Source organism: Talpa europaea (assembly GCF_964194135.1).
Source record: "Talpa europaea genome assembly, chromosome: 10".
NCBI classification, from domain to species: Eukaryota; Metazoa; Chordata; class Mammalia; order Eulipotyphla; family Talpidae; genus Talpa; species Talpa europaea.
Genome location: NC_140077.1, coordinates 33174161 through 33197319, shown reverse-complemented (window position 1 = coordinate 33197319; position 23159 = coordinate 33174161). Strand labels below are relative to the sequence as shown.

The following is a 23159-nucleotide window of genomic DNA, read 5'->3' as shown; positions in this document are numbered from 1 at the left end:
TTCAAAGAACCATCTTTTTATGTTTTTGATTACCTCTTTTTCTAAGTTTAGTTTCAGTAGGTTTTGTTCTTTATTGTATTCTTCCTTCTACTTACTTTCCATTTATTCTTTTTTCCTTAAGTTTCCGAAGGTAGCATTTTGTCTTAGCTTTTTTTTCTCTTTTCTGTCACTGGTTTAGCTGTGGCCTACAAATTTTGATATTATGTAATTTTTGTATTCAGTTTTGCCTATTCAAATTTTCCTTGAGACTTCTTTGACCCATGAATGAAGTTGTTTAGTATCCAAGTATTTGAAAATTTTTGTGTCATCTTTGTTACTAATTTCTAATTTGATTCCATTTTGGACAGAGAACACATTCTGCATAATTTCAGTTCTTTTTAAGTTTTATTTAGTTTGTTTACAGACTGGACTATATTCTGTGACTCTTGAAAAGAATTTGTAGTTTACTGTTTTGGATGGAGTATCCTATAAATACTGATTAATCCTCATTGTAGATGGTATCTTTGAGTTCTTCTGTATCACTGCTGATTTAGTTGGTTTTCAATTGCTTAGGGAGAAGTTTTGGATGCTGTGACTATAACATTGAATTTGGTCTCTTTTTAGTTCTGTCACTCGTTACTTCCTGTGTTGAATGTTCAATAGTTTCATCACATAATTTAGGATTATAGTACCTTCTTGGTAGACCCTTTTATCATTTGATAAGGTACCTCTTTTGATAATCTGCTCTTTAACAAATTTTTGCAGGAGTATATTTTTTCCTCTTACTTTAAAACACCTACATTGTTATATATAAAGCTTACTTGTTATTCTGTGTGTCTCATTGGGTCATGATTTTCTATCTACTCTGACAGTCTGTCTTTTAATTGGTATATGTACACCCTTTATATTTAATATAATTGTTATGTTAGTACTTAAATACCATTTTTAATTTACATATTATCTTTTGAGATCTATTTTTATGAAAATACTGTTCTAGATATTATGTGCAGAGTTTCTTTTATAATCTACTAAATATACCTTACTTTCTATTAAGTCCCTTCCTCGCTCCCATTTATAATATGTGTCTAAAACATTTCCTTTCTATACTTTAAGAACCACGTGAGACAGTATTAGAGCCAGTCAAGGATGGGAGCTGGCACCACAGTTTTTCTCATGGCATTTAGGGGATTATTAGATACAGCTTTTATGTAGAGCTAGGCTCTTTCCTGCCCTTTTGGCAGGATGCAGGTTTATCTTAAGAATTCTTTTTCTTTTGTTTTTGTCTGTACCCACTGGCATTTATGGGTGCTGTTGTCTCTATCATTTAGTCTAGGAAATTTTTTTTTTAAAGATTTATTTTTTTATTTATACATAGAAGAACGGTGTGTAGGCCAGAGGTGTGGGGAGGTGAGAGGATTCACCAGAGACAGTGGGGAGCAGAACAGGCAGATCTACTAAAATATACTGCTCTGGGGAGCAGTGGGCGAGACAGGAGAAGTCTGCTGCACCATGTGGGTTAGCTCTTTGGCCTGGGTTCGAACTCCTGTTGCAGTGGCTGATGATAGCTTGATAGCACTGAGACTTTATTTAACCCCTCTGCCACCAGGGAGGCCCAGTCTAGGATACTTAAGGCAAACAAACAAACAAACAAAAAAAACACCTAGGGAATTCAGTGTTTGTCCTTGGATTTCAAGGTCCCTTAACTGGTCTGCTTTCTTAGCTCTTTCAATTTTGTTTGTTTTATATATAATATCCATGGTTTTTAGCTTTCCTTGACAAGAGACAGAAGATGTATATATATCTCTTCTAACTTATGTTAGAACTGGAAGTTCCACTTTTACTAAATTTTAATCACAGTATATTGCTTCTACTCTGAATGTCACTTAACAAGAAGCTATAGTTGACAGTAAGAAAAGCTAGGAAGCTGTTATTCTCTGAGTGGTTATATTTAATAGAAGAATAAGAAAATATAGTCAATAAAATGAAAAGAAAGAAAAAAATTTTCTCAGAAAAGTACCCACAAAGAGATGTAGATTCTTATAAATAAGAATGATCATGATTTAGGTAGGATCAGGAAAAGCTTTTAAGAAATGGGTTTAAAATGGGATGGGAAACTGGGTAGGATTTTGACAGATGGCAGGTAGGGAAATAGAAAGAGGCATTTTAAGTGGCAGAAAAAAGAAGTGAATTACATTGTTTACCTTTCTAGGCATAAATTCAAATGACACCTTGTTCAGTCAGCTTAATAAATAGATGCCTTTTGTCAATTGCAGGCTGAGTTGTTATTTCACAAGGTTGTTTCTCTCCTTTTCATGCTTAGGTTCATGCTAGAGATCATGATTTGTTGGCATTGTGGTGGGGAGGAGGGTGGTTATTGAAGGTGGGTACCACTGTTTTCATTTTTAAGATTCTTAGGTGTTTGCAGTGTATATCCAGACCTGACATGTTGTAACTTCATCTCAACACAATAACTTGATTTAATTCAGTTTAACTCAGCAAACAGAATCTGCTATGTCCTGGGTACTTTCAGATAGAAAAGGTAGGACATTTAACTCTTTTTAAACTCCTGCTAGGTTCTAGGTATAGTGACATAATTTCACTTAAATTATTTTGAAGAACTGTTTCATCAGGAGGCAATTTAATGCAATGTTGGTTGTTGTAAATGTCATGTAAATGGAGTTACAAAATTAGAGGAGTTGGGGATAAGGACAGATACATAACTGAATTATATGAACTGAAAGTGAGATATTTCTTAGAGATGAACGATTCTGTCTTAGTCTCTCCAGGCCTGCTAAAACATACCGCAAACTGTATGGCTTTTAAATAATAGAAATTCATTTCTCATAATTGTGGAGGCTGACAAGTCCAAGATCAAGGCACTGAATTCAGTGCCTGGTGAGCACTGTTGAATTCAGTGAGCCATCTTGTTCAAGAGCAGCCATCTTTTATGTTGTGTCTTCACATGGTGAAAGAAATGATGGGAGCCCTCTTGGGTTTTTTCGATAAGGGCACTAATCTCATTTATGAAGGAGGTCTCTACCTTCATAACCCAGTCACCTCCCAAAGGCTCCATCACCTATTACCATCACCCTGGGAGAATAGGTTTCAACATGTGAAATTTTAGGGGGACACAAATATTCAATCTATAGCATATTCCAACCCGCATCTTCCAGGTAAAAAAACTGAGGCTCAGAGAATACCAGACTTTTTTAAGATTATAGGATTGTGTAAATTTGAGAGAAAAACATTGGTCCCCTGATTGCTAGTCAGTACTAGTTCCACAAATCTCCAGAAGCAACGTATTTGTTTGAGAAGCAATCTCTGAAAGTTTCTTTACCCAGTGCATTAGATAGAAGTTTGGCCCAGGTGAAACTTACAGGGACTGAAATAAATGCCCCTTCTTAGTTGAGTACGTTTTTTCTGTAAAGTTTTTGAACCAGAGCATTTCTGAATTGGTAGATTAAAATTATATCAATTAATTAATCTAGAGAAGGCACCTGGGGCTATCACTTTATGAAATATTTCAAGCTATTTTGCAAGCATCTATTGTGGCTAAATTTGAAGACAAAGGTATAATAATTTCAAAAGGTAGGATCTTTATTTACTAGAATATTCTAGTAAAGATCATTAGTAAAGGTCATTAACTCTGTTTCTTGTAGCGCTTTTTTTTTCTCACCAACACTGAAAATGGATCTTTTTTTGTTTTCATTTTATATTGACCAGGGTAGGGTTGTTCTTAAATTTAAAGAAGTACCTGATTGTACTATATTGAGCTATGGAATACTGACAAAGAGGTGACAAAAAGTTGTTTTATTTGAATCTAAGTTCATGAAATCTGTAAAAACCAATAAGCAATCTTAGAATATTCTAATGCATTAGTTCTATGTGATACTGATTGAGCTCAAAATTATGCTTACTTTCTTTTGAGAATTGAACTGGGTATGATGGTGATTTATATGTGCATTTTCCTTCTCGATATCTTGAGTGTTTAAATAGTTCCATTTGTGGGTAATGTTTTAATTGTTGAGGAGGCTAAGAACAGACACATGAGGCACTATCTGGTTCTGTTTGTGTGACATTCACACAATGGGCTTTATTTCTCGAAGATTCAGTTTTACCTAGAAAGTGAAGAAATCCAAGTAAATGACATTTTAGGTGTATTCCAATTCTGACAATCTATAATTAAAAATAAGTAAAGCTGAGGAGTCACAAGTTCGTGAAATCTAAAAGCCATGCATGTGGCCTCTAAGTCACATTCTTGATATAGCACTTCCACAACATCCTAAGTCTTTTTAATGCTGTGTTGGTTCTGCTAGCTTCTCCTAATGTTCTTTATTTTACCTGCTAATCTAGAGATTTAGAAATCCTGTAATTTGAAAAGAAAATTTTTTATATAATTTTAATTGCTTGATTTATCCATGATGTAATTTTTATGTTTTTAACACTTAAAGCCTATCTTCCTTTTTAAATGCTTTCATTTTTTTTTTAGAAAAGACTTGAATCTGCTAGTTAAAATAGATGATGATAATTAATGCCATGTGTATCAGAAAGAATATTTCTTATGTGTTAGAAGAAAATTATTTTTTTCTTAATATATGAGAAGTAACTTGGTTTGAATTATGAGCTATTTTTAGTAATTTGAGCTGCCTGTATTTAAAAAAAAACAAAATCTGTGTCTCATTAACACTACTGTGTTATTTTTTTTTAAAAAGTGTGACTTTGGTTTTTCTATTTTTCGGTTCCCTTTTTTATTATACCTCCCTGCCCCCTGTCTCTTTCTGCACAGAGTGGGTATTCTGCTCCCTCCTTCTCTCCTTGGCAGGGCTCCTTCCAGGGGATCCCACGGACTGTTCCGCAGCACCGCAGACAGAGTGAGTCTGTGTCTCTCACTCCTATCCTGCTCTGGCTTCCGGTTCATGGTATTTCCCTTCTGCATGACTTGTCCCTCCCAGCACCTCCTCTCCTATACAGAGTGACCTGCAGGCACCTGCTAAACCAGCGCATCCTGGGCTCTTCTCTTTAATTAACACTTCCTTTGACTGCATGTATATAGATGTCTACCCAGAGCCTAGGAAAGCTATCTGAAGTTAATTTCATTCTAAAAATGCTGTTTAAACCTATTACCAGTGACCCAAGACCTACTGACATGCATCTGTCTTTAATGCACTTTCTTTTTTCATGACCTTGAAATAATGTCATTAAAAATGGTTTTGTTTTAATATAATTATGTTAAAAATGTACGCATTATCTACAGTGGTGTAATGGACAGATGCATACTGTTTAGGGTGCAGGCTTACTAGACCATTGCACATTTCTTCAAATATCCCTAATGCTTTGATTGCATTTTTCTGTCATTTAAAAAAGAAAACCTTTTAATAATTTTTTAACAACTTAACACTTCTTTGTAATATGTTAGCTGCTTTACAGTAATGAAGAAATCGCCTTTGAATATGCATGATACTAACATCTAATGATTTAGTAATTATTTGACTTAAAATTATTTTTTACATTAAATATGCTTTCCAAAACAGTGTTTATTATTATTTTGTATTATGTACTTAAATATACCTGGTAAGTTGTTATATTTTATCTTTTTTGAAAAGTCACCCATAAAAAGCTAACATTGATGAAAAGGATATAAATATTGTCAATCAGTCACTTTTATACCTTTTCCATGGATTCATCCTGATTTGTGATTCATATCAATTCTTTCATTAAATATCCTTACCTGTGTGAAGGTCCAGAAAGGGGGTAATTATAAGAATAAAATTAAGTAAGGGGATTTATTCAAATAAAAGTTATTGCTTTTATTGACAGAATTGTAAGGTGTTAGCATGAATTAAAGATGAGGTTTGAGGTTTATGTTTTAGCTATTAATGCTGTTCCTTTCCTTTTGTACTTTTTATTTTGAAGAAATACAGAATTGTTTAGAAGTGTAGGAGCACATCCTTCAGTTATATTTTACCACACCACACCTACCACCAGGACACCATAGCCCTCCACCATCATATGTTGTGTCCCCTCCCCACTTTTTTCCTCTCGCCTCACCCTCAGGTATCCTCATTGCTACAGTCAGATTTCTAGGGTTATTGGTTAGGTTTTATCTGACCCTCCTTTGTTTTGTTTCTCTGTATTCCGCATGTAATTGACACTATCCAGTACTTGTCTTCCTCCTGACTTATTTCACTTGGCATAATCCCCTCTGGTTCCACCCATGTTGTCACAAAGGAAGTGTTTATTCAAAATACGTAAATAATAGAGAATTTGTATGGGCCTTTATTTCAGGTTATTTATTTATTTTAAGGATTTTTTAAATTTATACAATAGCTGGGGTACAGGTCAGAGGTGCGGGAGGGTGAGAGGATTCACCAGAGACAGAGCGGGTAACAGAATAGGCAGACAGCCTAAAAGCACTGCAGAGGGGAGCAGCGGGCACGACAGGCGAGGTCTGCCAAGCCATGTGGGAATCTCCCTGGCTGGCCGGGAATCGAACCTGCGCTGCAGAGGCTGTGGACAGCTTCACAGCACTGTGCTCAACCCATTGCGCCACCGGGGAGGCCCCTCAGGTTATTTAATAGTAAGTTAATTTGTTTACAGGAAGCAATGAGGAAAGCAATTTCTCCTCTACCTCCTCCCTCACACCATCTCTGTAAACTCTCACTTTTACTTCTCTTGTCTTCAAGTCAGTTGCTTTCTTTTATCCTGTATTTAAAGATTCCTTGAGCATAAGGAATGCACTAAACTGCTAGTGAACTAACCTGAATTTCAAAGAGTAGTTTATAACAAATGATATTGTAGTCTTAGTTTTGTAGCCAGCAAATAGCAAGGTTTGACAGATTTACCTTCTATTAACATATCTGCCTTTTACTTACTGAAATCCTCTTTTAGGTTCTATCCTGCATCCCCAATATTTTTCTCTCATATTCTTTTTCACTTCAACGAGTTTAAATATGAAATTTAAGGTTAATTATTCTATATTGGAAATAAAGTTTCAGATTTATTTTCAAAATGTTTTCTCAGAAACTACCCATTTCATTAGTTGTATAGCTTTAGAATTTTCTTGTCCATACCTTGAGTCATTGGCCCTCCACTTTCAAATGCTTTTTCCTCCTTTCCTCTTGGGTTCAGATTTATCTTTTCATTTCCAACTATGTAGCAGCAGTGTCTTGCAACACAACCATCAAGGTCTGTCTTTATGACTTTTCAAGGTCAAACCTCCTTTCTCTGCATCTCCAAGTTAGAAAAAAATAAAGTTTGAGTCTCTAGAGTTTGGATTTTTAATCACCTATAAGAAGGTATACACATGGAATTTTTATGGCTAAGTTCGAATATACAACTTGTATAACTTGTACAACTAAGAGAACTGACCCAGGGACTTGATTACTGAGGCATGTAGGGCCTTGTGAAAGTGATAACTAGAGGACTTGCTCACAGCTTTTTGATAGCTCTTATCGAGCTTAATAGGTTCCTTTAGAGGAGAACTATGTTATACTGCATTATTTTGTGGGGGTTTTGTTCTTTCTTTTTCTCTCTTTCTCTCTCTCTTTTTCTCTCTTTCCTTTTTTTTTTTTTTAAAGATTTATTTTTATTTATTTATACAAGCACTGGGTACAGTCAGAAGCGTGGGAGGGTGAGAGAATTCACCAGAGCCAGAGCGGGGAGCAGAGCAGGCAAAAGGACCGAAGTACACTGCTGAGGGGAGGAGCGGGCAGCAGAAGAGATCCGCGCGCCATGTGGAAACCTCCTCTGGTGGCTGGGGAGCAGCCGGGGATAGAACCGGCGCTGCAGAGAACCGGCAGGCAGCTTCACAACCCAACGCTTAACCGCTGCGCCACTGGGGAGGCCCCTCTTTCCTTTCCTTTTCTTTTTCTTTTCTTTCTCTCTCTCTCTCTTTCATATATTTTTTACATCATTGTTCATTTTTAAACAGTGTTCGCTCCCTCTCCCCCCAGTTGTAGTCCTCATAGTACATTATTTTGGAGTCAACTTGAGAACAGTTGAAATAGTTTACTAATGAAAATATTGTTATTATTTAATGATAAAATATAGAGAGGGAAAAAGGTATGGAATTATGACAGCAAATCCAGTGGTTTTTCAGAGGGTTTTGGAAATATATAATATTCCAAATAACATAAAATAATTACTCATTGATATTATATGTTAGCCATCATGTGCTGATTTTTGGACAGGTTGATTCTGTAATGATAGATAACTGAGAAAATTCTTATACACTACAGTATTTCAGTAGTAATTCATTTCTGATACCACCTTAAACACCAATTTAAGTGGACTTCCTTTTCTTCTAAATGTAGACATCTGGTAGGATTGGCTATTAATTACTCTTTAATAAAGCAATCTGTTATTATTTTTTAGGTTTTTTAATTTACAAGAGTAATAGATCTTTTAGCATAAAGGGGAAGTCTGTCCTGCATATGGCTTAATAGCCCAGTAATTTCTTGATATAGTATAGTCTGATTTCTTAATTGACCTTGTAGTAATAATTGTATTAATCAGAATTACATTTAATGAGGACAGTTATATTTTCCTCCTACCCTTTATAGCCTTTCAGGGGGAGTATTATGCAAAACTTTTTAACCAGGGATACATATTTATGTCACAACTCAGATTATATGTTATCTGATTGAAATTATGCATTTATATCTGACACATCTTGTATATATTTAAAATTCAGATAAAACATTCATAAACTATCTGATACTCTCATAGTCTCCATTTTTTGTTTTGTTTTTATTCATGTGCTATCATTATATGAGCTTTTATATAAATATTTCTTGAAAGCATTTTTATTTATTTATTTATTTTTTTAGTAGAGGCATGTTTTATTTATTTATTTATTTTGTTTGTTTGTTTATACATGCACTGGGTACAGTCAGAAGCGCGGGAGGGTGAGAGAACTCACCAGAGCCAGAGCAGGGAGCAGAGCAGGCAGAAGGACTGAAGTACACTGCTGAGGGGAGCAGCTGGCGGCAGGAGAGGTCTGTGCGCCATGTGGGACCCTCCTCCGGTGGCCGGGGAGCAGCCGGGGATCGAACCGGCACCGCAGAGGCCATGGGCAGCTTCGCAACCCAGCGCTCAACCGCTGCGCCACCGGGGAGGCCCTTGAAAGCATTTTTTAAAATAATACATTTCCATGTAGAAATACTCTTATTTAATCTTTTCCTTTTATTGGGCACTGATGTTATTTCTCTTTTTCTTCCTCATTAAACAGAAATGTGATTGCAAGGCAGTTTATCCTTGTGTTTAAACCAGTACAAGCAACTCTCTGTACTTGAGTAGAATCCTAGAAGGGTGTTCCTTAATCAAAGGATATGTACTTTCTAGAGACACAGGATATATATATGCTCATAAGGTGTACATTGATGTGGCTTAAACTGATTGGCTTCACCATGTGTCTGCAATCAATTTTATATATAGGATACTATCAATTTCAATGTTTTAATGAGAAATTGGCTCTGGGAGTGACTTTTCATAAAAATAAAATATTTTTACAGCGAGGGGAATTCAGTAAAATCTGAATAACTTGATTTTATGGTAAATCTTTTTTTTAAAGTGTGGTTAATATAGCATATGGCACTGTGCCCATTTTTACAGCTAATTACATTTGCTATTTAATATAGTCACTGGTCTGTTGATTAGAAATGTGCATCAAACTCATGGTCCAGAAGGCTGTCCCATAAACCTAGGCATGGGTTAATGTTTATCTCAACACATTACGACTATGAGAAAAATGTAGCAATTGTTTTCCATATTAGTCTTTTATAATGACTTTCTCTGCTGATTGTGATTGTTTTGTTAGCCATATTTGTTGCTATAATATAGTGCCTGCAGTATCCTACTCTGGATAAATCAACTATATAATGGTCACATGAATTGTATTATTATTGTATTTAAAAAATTATTTAATTTTTTCTGAACTACTGTGCATCTCAAAGGATGTTAATGGATTCTGTGTCTTAAAGATACAGAAACATGAAAATTACGCATTTCACACTGATTGTGCCTATATAGAAAATGCTTAATTATTTTAATAGTTTTTAAAAACAGCTAACTGACCAACTTAGAAAAGCCACTGAAATCATTCTGGAATTTGTTTACATTTAATTTATACTTATCAATCAGGTAGGTATCTTCTCTAAGTTCTCTGAGATCTGGAGGCATCATTCTGAGACCTAGAGGAATAAGAGCATTCCTGATTCCCAAGAAACCTTGGAGACTGATTGGATTCATGTGAATTATAGAGCAGAATTCTTTGTATCTAGTTATACGAGGCACCCAGTTTTGTCTTCCATCTCTATAGTGATGTATGGAACCTCACTTATAATTTAGGAAAGACATACATGAAGATTAGATTACACTTTTATTGGTCTTTATTATGTACTAACAGTAATAAAAATAAATTAACAAATATTGAGTTGTATTTGTGATGTGTAAAACACTGAGATTATTAAAAAAAGAATTTCTTCTCTCATAAAGGAACATGAGACTAAACCTTTCAGATCTTTGGAGTAAGAGTATTATGTGAATTTTTTTTTGAATTTTTTAAAAATAAAATTCAAGTTATTCTTCTTAAGTATGAGAAGTTTGAAGTATAAGAAGTTTCATATATACCATTTGATGGCTATGAATAACTTCTATTAAATTGCAGATTACTTCAGTAAGGAGTATAACTATTGAAATATGTTCTGATTTTATACAAATACATTAAATATTATTGCCTAGAAAAACACAACAAATACAAAACAAATAGTTCTGGCTGCTCTCCAGTCATGGCAATTCCTTGGTGTTGTGTGTGGTCTCTGATACCATTGTCCTGTCTTTTTCTTGTCTCTGCTCTCCCATTATGCCATTGGCAAGGAGTTGAGAAGTTAGTCCATTACTTCTCTGACAAAGCGTGGTACAGTACAATTTCAGATTTTTCTTACCACCTTCCTCATAATTACTTTTTTGTTTTTGTTTTTTCCCTCCAGTTTGCATGATGCATGTCAGAGCCTGCATGAACTTACAGGCATGTTACATACAGATGGCTCCATGTCCGTCTTCCTTTTAACCTTCAAAATGAATTGAATAATAATTATGAACTTGTATGTACCAAGAAAGTAATTTTTAGGTAATGCCTTTGTGTGTTATGTGGTAGCAATTGTTGCATTTTAGAACATTTCCTGCTTTCTACCTTAGCAGATTGATATACTTTTACTTAATCAGGACATGATGTTTATAGCTTCCATCTTACTGCTGGGGACACTAGAACAAAAATGTTTATAGAAACTTGTATGAGTATTTTTTATTATGCTAATGCTAGAAATATTTGATTTCTGTGTATGGAAACAGTGAAGGTGCAGAGTTCTTTTTTTTCATTGCTAAAAATGCCTTTACTTGTATTCATTGTATTTCCTCCAGTGGGTCGCTTGGAACTTCTTTCCCAGAAGTACTGCTCCACAGTGTGCTCTAGTTTAGTGTCAAAGTTATCCTGTGTAGGGTTGATCAGCTAAGAGGGAAATAGGGCATTATCCAGGAAAGTTAGTACTTCATTGTTGGTATTGTTTTTAAAATAATCATCTGGGCCGTATTGCATGTTTTGAGAGTTTATGAATTCACTGGAATTACTCAAATAGCACAGAATAATGATGTTTTAGCACTGCATTTTAAATTCTCTGTCAGTTCAGTTGCTGGCTTTGCCATTTCCAAAAGTGTATGATTTGGGGCATGTCATTTCTTTCAACCATAGTTTACTCATTTATAAAAATCACACTATATTTTCCACCTAGAGTCTTGTGACAGAGATAATGTGTACAAATTTAGGAATTTTACTATCTGTCTTTGGAAAGAAAGGAAATCTCTCAGAACCCAGAGCATAATCTTTTTCACATATTTGTAATGTGTTAGGCATTACCCTGAGCACTTTGTATGCATGTTATCATTCATTTTTTAAAATAGTTCAATGAGTTATAAATTATTATTCTCATTTTATGAATAGTAAAATGACATCCAAAAATAATGAGATTGTTTACTCAGTATCTCACTGATGGTAAGTGAGGGAGCCAGGACTAAAACCCAGATTAGTTTGGCTGTGTCAGCTAAGTGATTCAGTACTGTGTTACACTGGGTCACTCATGTATTTGTATGTAAATTCTTCCTGAGCATACCTTAAATACATGAATACCTTGAATTTTCTAGCCCTGGTTTCTTTCCCAGAATCTTGACTTCTATGTCAAATAAGATATGACTACTCTGTCTATAAAACATTTAGATATGACTGACATTATTGAAATATGTATTTGAAACCTAGAAACCTCTTATTCTGTAGAAACTATTATTATATTTCTATAGGATATGTCCTCTGTCCCTCTCTTCACCCAAGCCCCATTTACAAAAGAGTCATGGCTTGAATTGATCATTCTTACACCTTTTAATAATCATAGGTGGACAAATAGTGAACACTTTTGATTCTCTAGAAGATCCTATGCTATGTATTTCACATGTATAATTATATTTAATTATTAATAGTGGAAACTAGCTGAATGCTTGTTAAGGCAATTTCCCCAACTCATTTCATCTACCTCTGTCTCATCTCCCAAGTATAAAGACATTTGTGGTATAGCTGGTTGGCCATTATATCAGGTGTTGTGTTCAAGTTCACATGTAGTTAATCATTCTTGCTGTCCTTCTAAACATGAATCACTAAGCTAAACCTAAGCTTATTTAGAGAAAACTTTTTTTAATGTTTATTTATTTATTTATACAAGCACTGGGTACAGTCAGAAGCACAGGAGGATGAGAGAATTCACCAGAGCCAGAGAAGGGAACAGAACAGGCAGAGTGATGAAATAAACTGCTGAGGGGAGCAGTGGGCGTGGCAGGAGAGGTCTGTTGCGCCATGTGGGACACTCGCTGGTGGCCAGGAATTGAACCGGCGCTGCAGAGGCAGTGGGCAGCTTCGCAGCCCAGCGCTCAACTGCTGCCGCCACCAGGGGAGGCCCGAGAAAACGTTTTTTCTATTAAATAATTTTTTAAAGTTATTCTTATTTGATGATTAGTACTGCATCATTGACTTAATAAGGAAGTATCATTTTGATAATTTATTACCAAAGAAGAAATTCTGGAATATGCCACTTAACTGATACTCATTTTATTTATTCACTCACTTAGAAAATATATATTTAATCCCTACTCTATGCTAAATACTAAGATTGCCAGCCACAACAACAAAAATGAATCAGATATGGTTCATGCCTATAAGGAGCTCATAGTTTCTAGTTGTCTTTATAAGCAAACCAAAGTAGACATTTAAGGTTATGATGATGCCTACCAATTCTTTGCATTATTACCCAGTAGTGCCTATTGATGACTCTCTTGATCTTGACACTGATAGATGTTATATCTGTGATTTCTCAGAATGGTGTACTGAAATATATGTATCTAACTAATGTAAGACTTGAAGTTGCTGAGTTCAGTTAGAAGTTCTTAGCTCTTTAAATTTAGGGATTGATCTGACATTTTCAAGCTTTCCATAACTAACTCTTCTGCAAGTACTAAAGCTGTTCTTATTTCTGGCTACAGGGAGTTTCATAGTAGTTGGTGGGGGGGGGAGGGGAATGCCCTTGGTTGCTGAAATGAATGTGCTTGTAGACACATTCCTTAGAACCTTTTTTTTTGTTTGTTTCAATACATCCTACAGTTCCAAACTGACGTAACTGGGGCACATCTTTAATTCCTCCCAAACAACCACCTTCAAAATTTCTTTTCATCATCTCCAGTCTTTCCTCTAATATCCTAATTTTAGACCCTTAAAATTTATCACTGAAGCTAGTAATAGCTAACTATCTGGTTATTCTGCTTACAATCTCATCTGCTCCCATTACATTCCACACTGATTCTCACTGAATGACATTTCTAAAATACACATTGAGTGATTGAATAAAATCTTTACCTTTAGAAGATCACTCTGGTTCCATGCATGAGAAGAAACAAAGAAACCAATTAGAAGGGGACTGACTAGGTGAAGGTAAACAACTGTAGACTTAAATAATAATGTGGAATTCCCCTGGGAGAACTTTCCCTCACCCACTTGGTGCTCTATATACAGTGTTTCTTTTTCAGAATTTGTGTAAAGACTCAATGAGGTAATGTTCATCTATTATTTATTCATTAACAAATATTTTCTGAGAAGCTACTGTGGGCCAGATACTGTTCATAGCACTGGGAATACAATAATGAGTAAGACTTAGATGGCTGTTCTCGTATGGTTATGTTCTAGTAGGCCTTCAATTCTAATGTAATTGTCTGAAGGTTTTGGTTGCAATTAACAGAAACCCAACTTGTTTAAGAAATTAATTGGTTCCTATCCTTCAGTGTATCATGAGATAGCCCATTGAAGCTGAAGAAGAGATGCAGAGATCCCTACATGTCATCTGGAACTGAGGACTAAATTCTGAGCAACTATGACTCTCCCTCTTCATCTATCTCTTGCTTCTGCCTTTCTGCATGTTGGCCTCTTTCCTGTTGCAGATAAGAGTTACTTATACAATGGGGGAAATATTCACTGTTGCCTCAGCTTAGCAACCCAAGAGAGAAATGCTTCTTTTTTCAGCGTCTTCATGACAATCCCCAGCAAGGGCCCTCTAGCCCCTGCTTGGGTCACCTTCTCACCTTTTGAACTAATTAATCATCATTGCCAGGAAGGTAAAGAAGCATGACTGGCCAGTGGCCGATACATCACCGTGTACCATAATCAGTGGCTCCACACAAAACACATGGAGAGGAGAAGGAATGTTCCCTAATAGGAGAGAAGCAAAAAGATAAAACATCAATTACCCTACCATGAAAGACATTTACCCTAGAGACTGGCAGGTAGTAAGTATAATAAGGGGTAGTTTAAAGTAGTGATAGTACTCATTAAACACAGGGAAAAATGTCTGTGCTTTGTCATCTTTGATGCATCTTTCAACTATAATGCTATGCCCAGGAGGAAAGCACACTCATTCAAAGCAACATACCTGGAATGAGTGAGCTCCAGGAAATACTTTCCTTGGTGGTGTAAGGACTATGAGCTGCCTTCCTTTTAATTTGATGTGAATTTCAAGTGCTTTAACGATGCCTGTAATCTTGTCAACCCTCAAAGTGGGAGGTTCTCTTCATGTCACAGTCACTGGGGATAAATGTATCAAGACATCTATTTGGGAATGAGGTTGGGCATCCAATGGCCACTGGAACAGTGACACCCCTGTGTTGATAATGAGTCATCCACCCATTGGCCTGAGATACCAGAGAGTTTGTAACTCAGCTTGATGAAGGTCTTTGCAAGAAATGGTATAACTGCATGTGGTGTCCATTGTTTCTTCAAGACATCTCTATGAAATGTCTGAAATTGGGGCCTCCCTGGTGATGCAGGCAGTTGAGCACCACGCTGTAGCACTGGTTTGATCTCGGCTGGCTGGCGAGAATCCCACATGGAGCGGCAGACCTCTGCTGTTGCGCCTGCTGCACCCCTCAGCAGTATGTTTCATCAGTCTGCCTGTTCTGCTCCCCGCTCTGTTTCTGGTGAATTCTCTCACCCTCATATCTAGCCTGTACCCTGGTTCTTATATAAACATAAATAAATCTTTAAAAAAAAAGAAATGTCTGAAATTGGACTAAAGTTTAGGACCCAGTTCCAAGTAGAACTGGTATGCTGTCGTTCCCTTCCCTCTCTCCCTCAGTAAATAAATAAAATACACATTGGATCCTATGATTCCTTTGTATACAGTTCATTAATGGTTTTTGTAATCTATTGTACAGTTAGAACTGCCTAACCTGACATATGTTCCTCCATGAGGCAGCCCTTGCCTACACTTCCCTTCAATACTGAGCTCTCCAATTTCTTTCTAACAATTTGAAGTTAGTAGACTATACCATGTCTCTTTTTTGCTTCTGTTCTTAGTATTGACCCTTTACCCAGCATGCTGTTCTCTTCTTTTCTACTTGGCAAGCTTCTCCTTGTTCTTTTAAAACTTAGTTCAGATGTTTGAAATTCTTGAATGCTGACTTCAGTGACCTTTCTAGTCAGTCTTAATGCTTTTGTTTTATTCTCTTAAGTTGTTAGATTGAGACATGGTCTCTCTTGTTTACCTCTGTCTGTCTCTCTCACTATACCTCTTAACCACAGGAACAGCCTTTTTGTTTAACCGCAGCCTTTTTGTTTACTTCCATATTTTGCTACACTTAATACAGAACATAATACAAAGTACATATTTTTTAAAAAATGGCCTTTGATAATCCTTCCTGTTTGCCTTATTATCCATGAGAACATGGGCTCTTTCTTTTTATATGTAGAATTCTAAAAATGTAGTTGAGTTTGGGCAATATGAAGTCTTAACATCTTGCTTTTATATATTAACACAGCTAAGTGTTTACAATTTGGGGAACTTGTTCTACAAATGACAAGCTATAGGAACACACCTCTGCTTTTCTCACTGGAGGTATTGCCCCTTGGTGGGCAATCAGTTCTCCACAGTCTGTCACATATCAGGAGCATGTCATTTCCTTGGTGCTTGCTATATAGTCATTTTTTAATCTTGCTCAAGAAATTTCTTTTGCTTTACAGTAGTAGAATTGATTTCCAAACTAGTTTTTATACCAGTAAAATAAACTTTTAATAAAAATAACGTCTTTGTTTATTCAGCATGTAAATAGAAACTATTGATTTATTTAATGCAACTGATAGTTTAGCCTTTTTAATATAATTGTGAAACCTAAGTCAGTTAAAAGAGTCAAAATTTTATTCTTCAAAACTGGATTATTTTCTAACTCTTTAATATTAGAAATGGAGCTTTTTGGATTCAATATAAGTAATGTCTTTCATGTCTATCTGCAATGTTCCCATTTAATTTTCTGATGAACTGTTCAGTTGGGTAATGTGCAATCACAACTGTGCGAATGGATAATATATCTACAGTTCCCAGTGCTCCTTCTCTAGAGGTTTGGTTATCTTATAGTAGTTTGTTACTTTGTCTTAATTAGGAAATCGCACCATTTTATGCTTCGAGCTGATAGCATATGCGCATAACTTTTTTTCTTACTGACAATAGACCTTATGATACAGATTTTATTTATATTTTCAAAGGTCTTAAGTTACCTTAAATTTTTAACTTGAGACTAGACTATCAATGTTTTTGAAGGTGAAATGAGATAAAAAGGAAAAACAAATTCCCATTGAATCAACCATGTGACACTGCAATTTTCTTTCTTGGCTACGCTGGGGACCCCTACCCCTGTCCCCAGCCTCCTGAAGATTCTGATTTGCTTAATATGTTCCTACTTTATATTTTTACTAATTTTGAGTGTATGATCATTTTTTCCATGTTTTAGTTTTCTTTAATCTATTGAATTAATTACATGGTGATTTTAGTCCCTCCTATCTTTAAATACAGTTTATTAATCTCTGTTGTGATAAAATTATCTGTTGTGGTAAAATTATCAAGTGACTCTAAAGTCTAGAACATTTAGATTGAAGCAGTTACTTTGATCCTTATTTACTGGGCTTATTTTAAACATTCTAAAATAAATTTTAGAATAACATTGTATAAGGATTAATTTTCAGTAGTCACCATCTTGATTTTTTTTTTTTCAATAGGAAGTTAATCCTATATTCTCATAGTCAACTATCCCTCTGTGAGTCAGTGATCATTGTTCTTAGTCTCTTATAACCCTGGCTTAATCCCTGAATGCTGACCCTGACATCCATCATCCAGTGTTATTCAAGGACCTGCAGAAAGTGGCAAAACACAAGTGATTCAGTATCTATAGTTGAGTACCTTTTTTTGTAAAATTAGAAATTTTTACTGTGTAGATTTTTAAATTGGTATAGTTAAAAAGTTATTTTGTCAACAAAAAATGGTCCCCTAAGGTTCATGTTGAATGGCCAATTTTTATGATGTTTTCAGCCCACATTATTTAATAGATATTGAGAGAGAGAGGGAGAGAGAACGATTGTATGCTATTCATTTGTAGCAACCACGCTGTATATTGGGACATGACCAAATAGGCTCTGACCTATATACTTTTACCACTTGGGCCATTGAAAAATATTAAGATTCATATTTCTTACTGAATGCCCAAAAGTAACAGGAATTGTATATTTCCTCTAATTCATAAAGAATGTAGGTATAGATTGAGCTCTAGAGTGTTACATGTGAAGTATGTTGACCTTAGAAATTTTGCTGTTGTAGGCTTTTCAGCTTTAGTTCAAGTTCTAGGCGTAGTTGTTTTATTCTCAGCCATCATTTAAAGTCTGATCATTTTTAATTTTACTAAATTTTACCCTTTACTCATAGGCAGGGTAATTCTATTTTCCACATATCAGCCATAACAGAACCTTAGTTGCTCCCTCATGACAGTGAGACAGAACAAATAAGCTATGGCAACATTTTATTCTGAAAATTTTCAACAAGATATTAAAGGTAGGTTAGCATTAGCTAAATGTTTTGACATATTTTTGTTCAAATAGAATTTCACATCAACTGACAATATAGTTTTCACTCTAAACCGTATTTATCTGCTGACAGTATTAATTTTTGTAATAGGTATAGCATCTTGAGTCTTAATAGTTCCTCTAATCAAATGTGATAATTTAGTATATCACCTTTCTTGATTAAAAAATCTTTAAAATGGGTAATATTCTGGAGATCACAGTTATGATATGAATGCTTTATGGAGATTAAATTGAAGTATTATAGAACCAATTTGTTAAGCTTTTATGTATAAAGTTTTAAATAATCAATTAAGGCTGAAATCTTTCCCTATAATAATCAGTAGTAATCAGTACTTTCAAGATCTTTTCCCATTTGATTTTAGATCTTGTTTGGTGTTTACTGCCTGTATCATTTTTTGTTTGCATTATCACTTTTGTATGTGTCTCATGAATTCACCTGAATATTACATTTTATATTTAATTTTAAAAAACCCACATGCTTCTCATATTAAAACATTCTAAGTACCAACACCTCCTAACTGGATCTTATATTTTGGGTGATATTTCTAAAATGTTGCTAATGTTGTTTTTAATTTTAATAGCCTCAAGTACTACAGCCTTCCAGCAGCCTTCCCAGACCCACAGACCACGCCCAGGGAAAACTAATAAAGCCGCAACATACAGAGGCCTGCAGTGAATACACAGTCCAGAGCAATCTTCAGGGTGTTGCACATCTGGATAAAAGCTTTACGCACAGCTTGCAACAAGAAAGCAACTGTGGTCTGGAAGACCGGCCTTTTTCATCAAGCCTGGAATTTGCTAAGGATGTAACTAAGAGTACACCTTCTGAAGCAAACTTGAACATGACCACGGATGCTCAAGAGCCTTATCATTTGGTGAATAATCAAATTAGTGACATTCACTTGGTACCCACTTCTCTTCAGTCACTTCCCCAGTCAAGTACAGTAGACCAGGCTAAGAGAGTTGGAAGAAATCTATCTTCACCTGAAGGCTACACGTCTCAGCCTAAGCCCTCGCAGCTTTTTAAGCCACCCATCTTGAATTCTTTGGTACCTCCTCCAGTTTCTGAAGCATCTCCAAGTAGGACTCCCACTTGTAAGAAGTCACCATTAATCACACCATGTAATTCAGCAAAACTTCAACCAGCATCCAGTCAAACAAATCTTGCAAATAATCCAAATCCAAAAGCATCTAAGCTCCGTCCGCCTTCTGGCTTTTTCAAGCAGAAACAAATTAGCAACCCCCTAGTTGAGCCTCAAAACTTCCAGGCCAAGACAAGTATCCCAAGGCCACTACTAAGAAGAAAAGAAATCTTGCAGAGTCAGAATGGCAATTTGAATTCTGGGGATTGTTTGGCTTCTAATCGGTATTCTCGTCTTCCTAAACCAAAGATACATTAAGTACTTAGCCATCACCTGCCAATTTGTTCTGTTTTGTTTTTTTTTTAAAAAAATCTGTTTTGTGATAGCTTTATGTGCAGTATGCTATACTACCCATAATGGAGGTTCCTTTGAAAGTCTGCAAATCTTAAAATTAAACTGTGGAAACTGCTACTAGTTTGGCTCTTCCATTTTATATCCTGGTTGAAGTACATAGCATTTGAGCATATTCGTCTCAGGTAAACACAAAAGTTTGCTTACCCATCTCAGATGCCTAGAGAAGGCTCTAATCATGTTTCCCTTTTTTCATCCCTCTGCACATCAGAAAATTCATAATTTTTCACTTCACGGGCAAGAACTGTGCTTTGCTGATTTAGTCCTTTTAAATCTGTATTAATTGTGGTTCTTAGAGCCCCTTCCTTTTCACTTGTCACTTCTGTAAATATGGCTACTATTTTACTAAAGGTTTGGTGAAAATGAATGATGATCATCTGTAAGCAGAGTTCTGGACAGTGATTTGTATATTTGAAAGGTCTATGCAAAAGTTCTGTGATGAATAAAAGAGATCGGGCTTTTAGTGGGAAGTCTATGTAAGTTTTATTTTTCCTTGTTAGTATCACAAATTAGTCTCAATATTTTATTTATTTACCAGACCATTTCCCCAGGCTAAAAATATATTATATAAAAATCAATTATATATTACATTAATGTCTTGTTTTACACACACAGACATACATACACACACACACACCTGTCCCATTTGTATTTATTTTCGCTAGTGGATAAATTTTAGAAAGCTTAAGACAACATCTTGAAACCTGTACCTGAAGAGGTATTTATTTGTAACACATGTTGGTGCTAGAGTTTTGCTGGTGATTCCGTTTTGAACCTTACAGGCCTTTAGATCCATGATAGCTATTTTAAGGTTCCAAGGCATATATTAAGTCTCTATTATAATATTTGTATTTATTGACTTTCTGCTAATATCTCAAGACTAGAATAATGGGTTTGAATGTTTGCACAAAACTTGGATGGGCTATAAATATACCATACATAGGAATTTAAAACTTTTCTATAATCAGCTAAAATATTTTGAATAATTATAAGTTTAATATCATTTTGAGATAGCTGGCATTCACGATAGTTTTATTTTCCAGGTTTATCCTTTATGTTGATGTATGTTTGAATGATAGGTTTGGGAAGGTAGAATTGGAGAGGGAAAAATTGTGTCTTGCTAAAGGTATTGAAAGATATTTCAATGACAATATGTTTATTTTAATGGGCTAAGGAGGTAGCTGTGGAACCTCCAAGGGACCATGCATCAGACATCAGGCCACTCAAAAGATGGTTCAGTATGCTTTCCCCCCTGTTCTCACAAATCTTGTCACCTTGAGGCTGTTCACCTGTTGATGCTTTAATTACAGTTAATGTCTTTTATAGACAGATAGCATTTTTGGTTTGATCATTTGAGCAAAAATGTATTGGAAGGGGTTAATGACCAAAAACTTACGATTCAAATTTCTAGGAATTCCTACAAAAAAATGAACATTGATGAAATTTTCTGCCCCTTTGAAGAGAAACGGCAAGTACTTTAGTGGAAATTTCAAAAGATATCTGTTATCATTTTGATTCAATTTTCCCTTACCTGTCAGAACCATTCGAGTGAATTTGGCATTCACTAGATACGAAGTATTCTTGGATTTGGTAGCAGGTGCACAGCATAATTCTGTTATACTCTCATTTGAATTAGGCTTGGAGAAGCACTAAAATTCAGAGAGTTTTTCATGTAGTCCAAACCTTGTTAACATAGTGATAGACACATCAGCAGAGCTCTTTTTTTGTTTAATAGAGATGAGCAGTGATGACTGCAGCTATAAGCAATACATCGGGTCTTTTTATTTTGAAGGAGAAAGAAAACTGATCTCATATATTGCAAATGGGATATTATCAAACTGTGTTTCCCTAGAGTAGAGCATACAGATGTGTTGGTTGGTTTTGGTTTATTTAGAAATTAGTGTAGACTCTTAGGAAACATTTACAAGTAGGCCTTTATCCTTAGAGGAAAAGCTTTAAATCTTTTCTTTATTTTTAACCTCTTAGTCTGAGGCAGATATATTTATCTACTATATAAAAATGTAGATTCCTGACTTGTTTATTCTAAACTTTTTCATGCTCTTATTTTTTTCTCCTTGATGAATTTGCAGAAATACTAACCGATCAGTTCAACTTCTCTGTGCCTTTGTTGCATCTTATCTTGGCAGAAGTCTCATCAGTATAATTATGAAACATAATGTATTTAAGAAAAAACTAAGATGCTTGTACAAAATAGTATTTACCTGCAGTTCTCTTTAAAAACTGCAAGAATATTATCTAGTCTACTTCTCAGTAAATGTAGATTTCAGAAATGAAATGAGGATGTAGCTTGCTTTATTAATCAGAGATCACTCAGATTTGGCTTGATCTCTGTTTAGTGCTTCTGTAAGTAACTGTATGTCAAGTTCTCCTCCACAGGAACTTTTTCTTAGTTCTTGTAATATTGGTAAAGATGGTTGCAGTGTATAAATTATAAGTCCTGAGGAAGTTTTATGGGGATTAGTTAAGTTTCACATTTGTGAAAGAGGATTTATAGAGTATGTAGAATTATACATTTAGTTGTTACTAGATGCATATCAAGTTATTTAAAGGAAGCTTGGCCTAAGTAGTTAAAGAGTACAGGTGAAGATGATTTTAAACCATTAAACAAAGAATTATGTAGTTATGTCATTTAGAATGTTTCAAATAACTGAGACCCTCTAGCAGTTTTCTTTTGGAGTCTCATTTTAATTTGTGCAATATTTTCAGGCATATAGACTACTGTTCATTGTATTTATATAGATATTAGGGAACTTACTAAGTATTTTAACAAGTAAAAATATGAATATGAAAGAAAATATCAGATTTGCACTTTAAATGAGCTTTGTTGCTTGGAGTTGTGCCTGAAATATGGAAATGCCTCCTATTGGATGTGGCTTTCTTTGTTGAAATGAATTTCTCTATAATTATAGCTGTTTGAAGTACAGCCTTTCACAGAACTATATCCTCAGCATGCCACTTTTTTCATTAAGTCACTAAAGTCTTTAAATATTTCATCATCCCCTGAAGTATTTAACTCTGTACATCAAAAAGAACATGACCCCCCTATAGCTGTAAGTTCTAAATCTTTCTATGGCATTAGTGATGTTACTGACACAGAGGCACACTCTTCATTTCGGAGCAAGGTTGTCATGATGGCTTTTTGGTCTCTAGGGTACTGAGGATGTAATTTGGAATCGCCA

The 23159-nt window shown here is 35.2% G+C and overlaps 1 protein-coding gene across 1 annotated transcript in view; it reads left to right on the top strand.

Annotated features, from left to right (window-relative positions):
- The window catches only part of CCSER2 (coiled-coil serine rich protein 2), a gene marked incomplete at both ends in the record, with an annotated part of 65320 nt that extends 45454 nt beyond the window's left edge, over positions 1-19866 (top strand). Inside the window, one exon of the mRNA XM_084245436.1 lies at positions 19048-19866. Within this exon, the coding sequence (XP_084101562.1) occupies positions 19048-19866 (819 nt within the window). The remainder of the gene's footprint in view (positions 1-19047) is intronic.
- Between the last annotated feature and the right edge of the window lie 3293 nt (positions 19867-23159).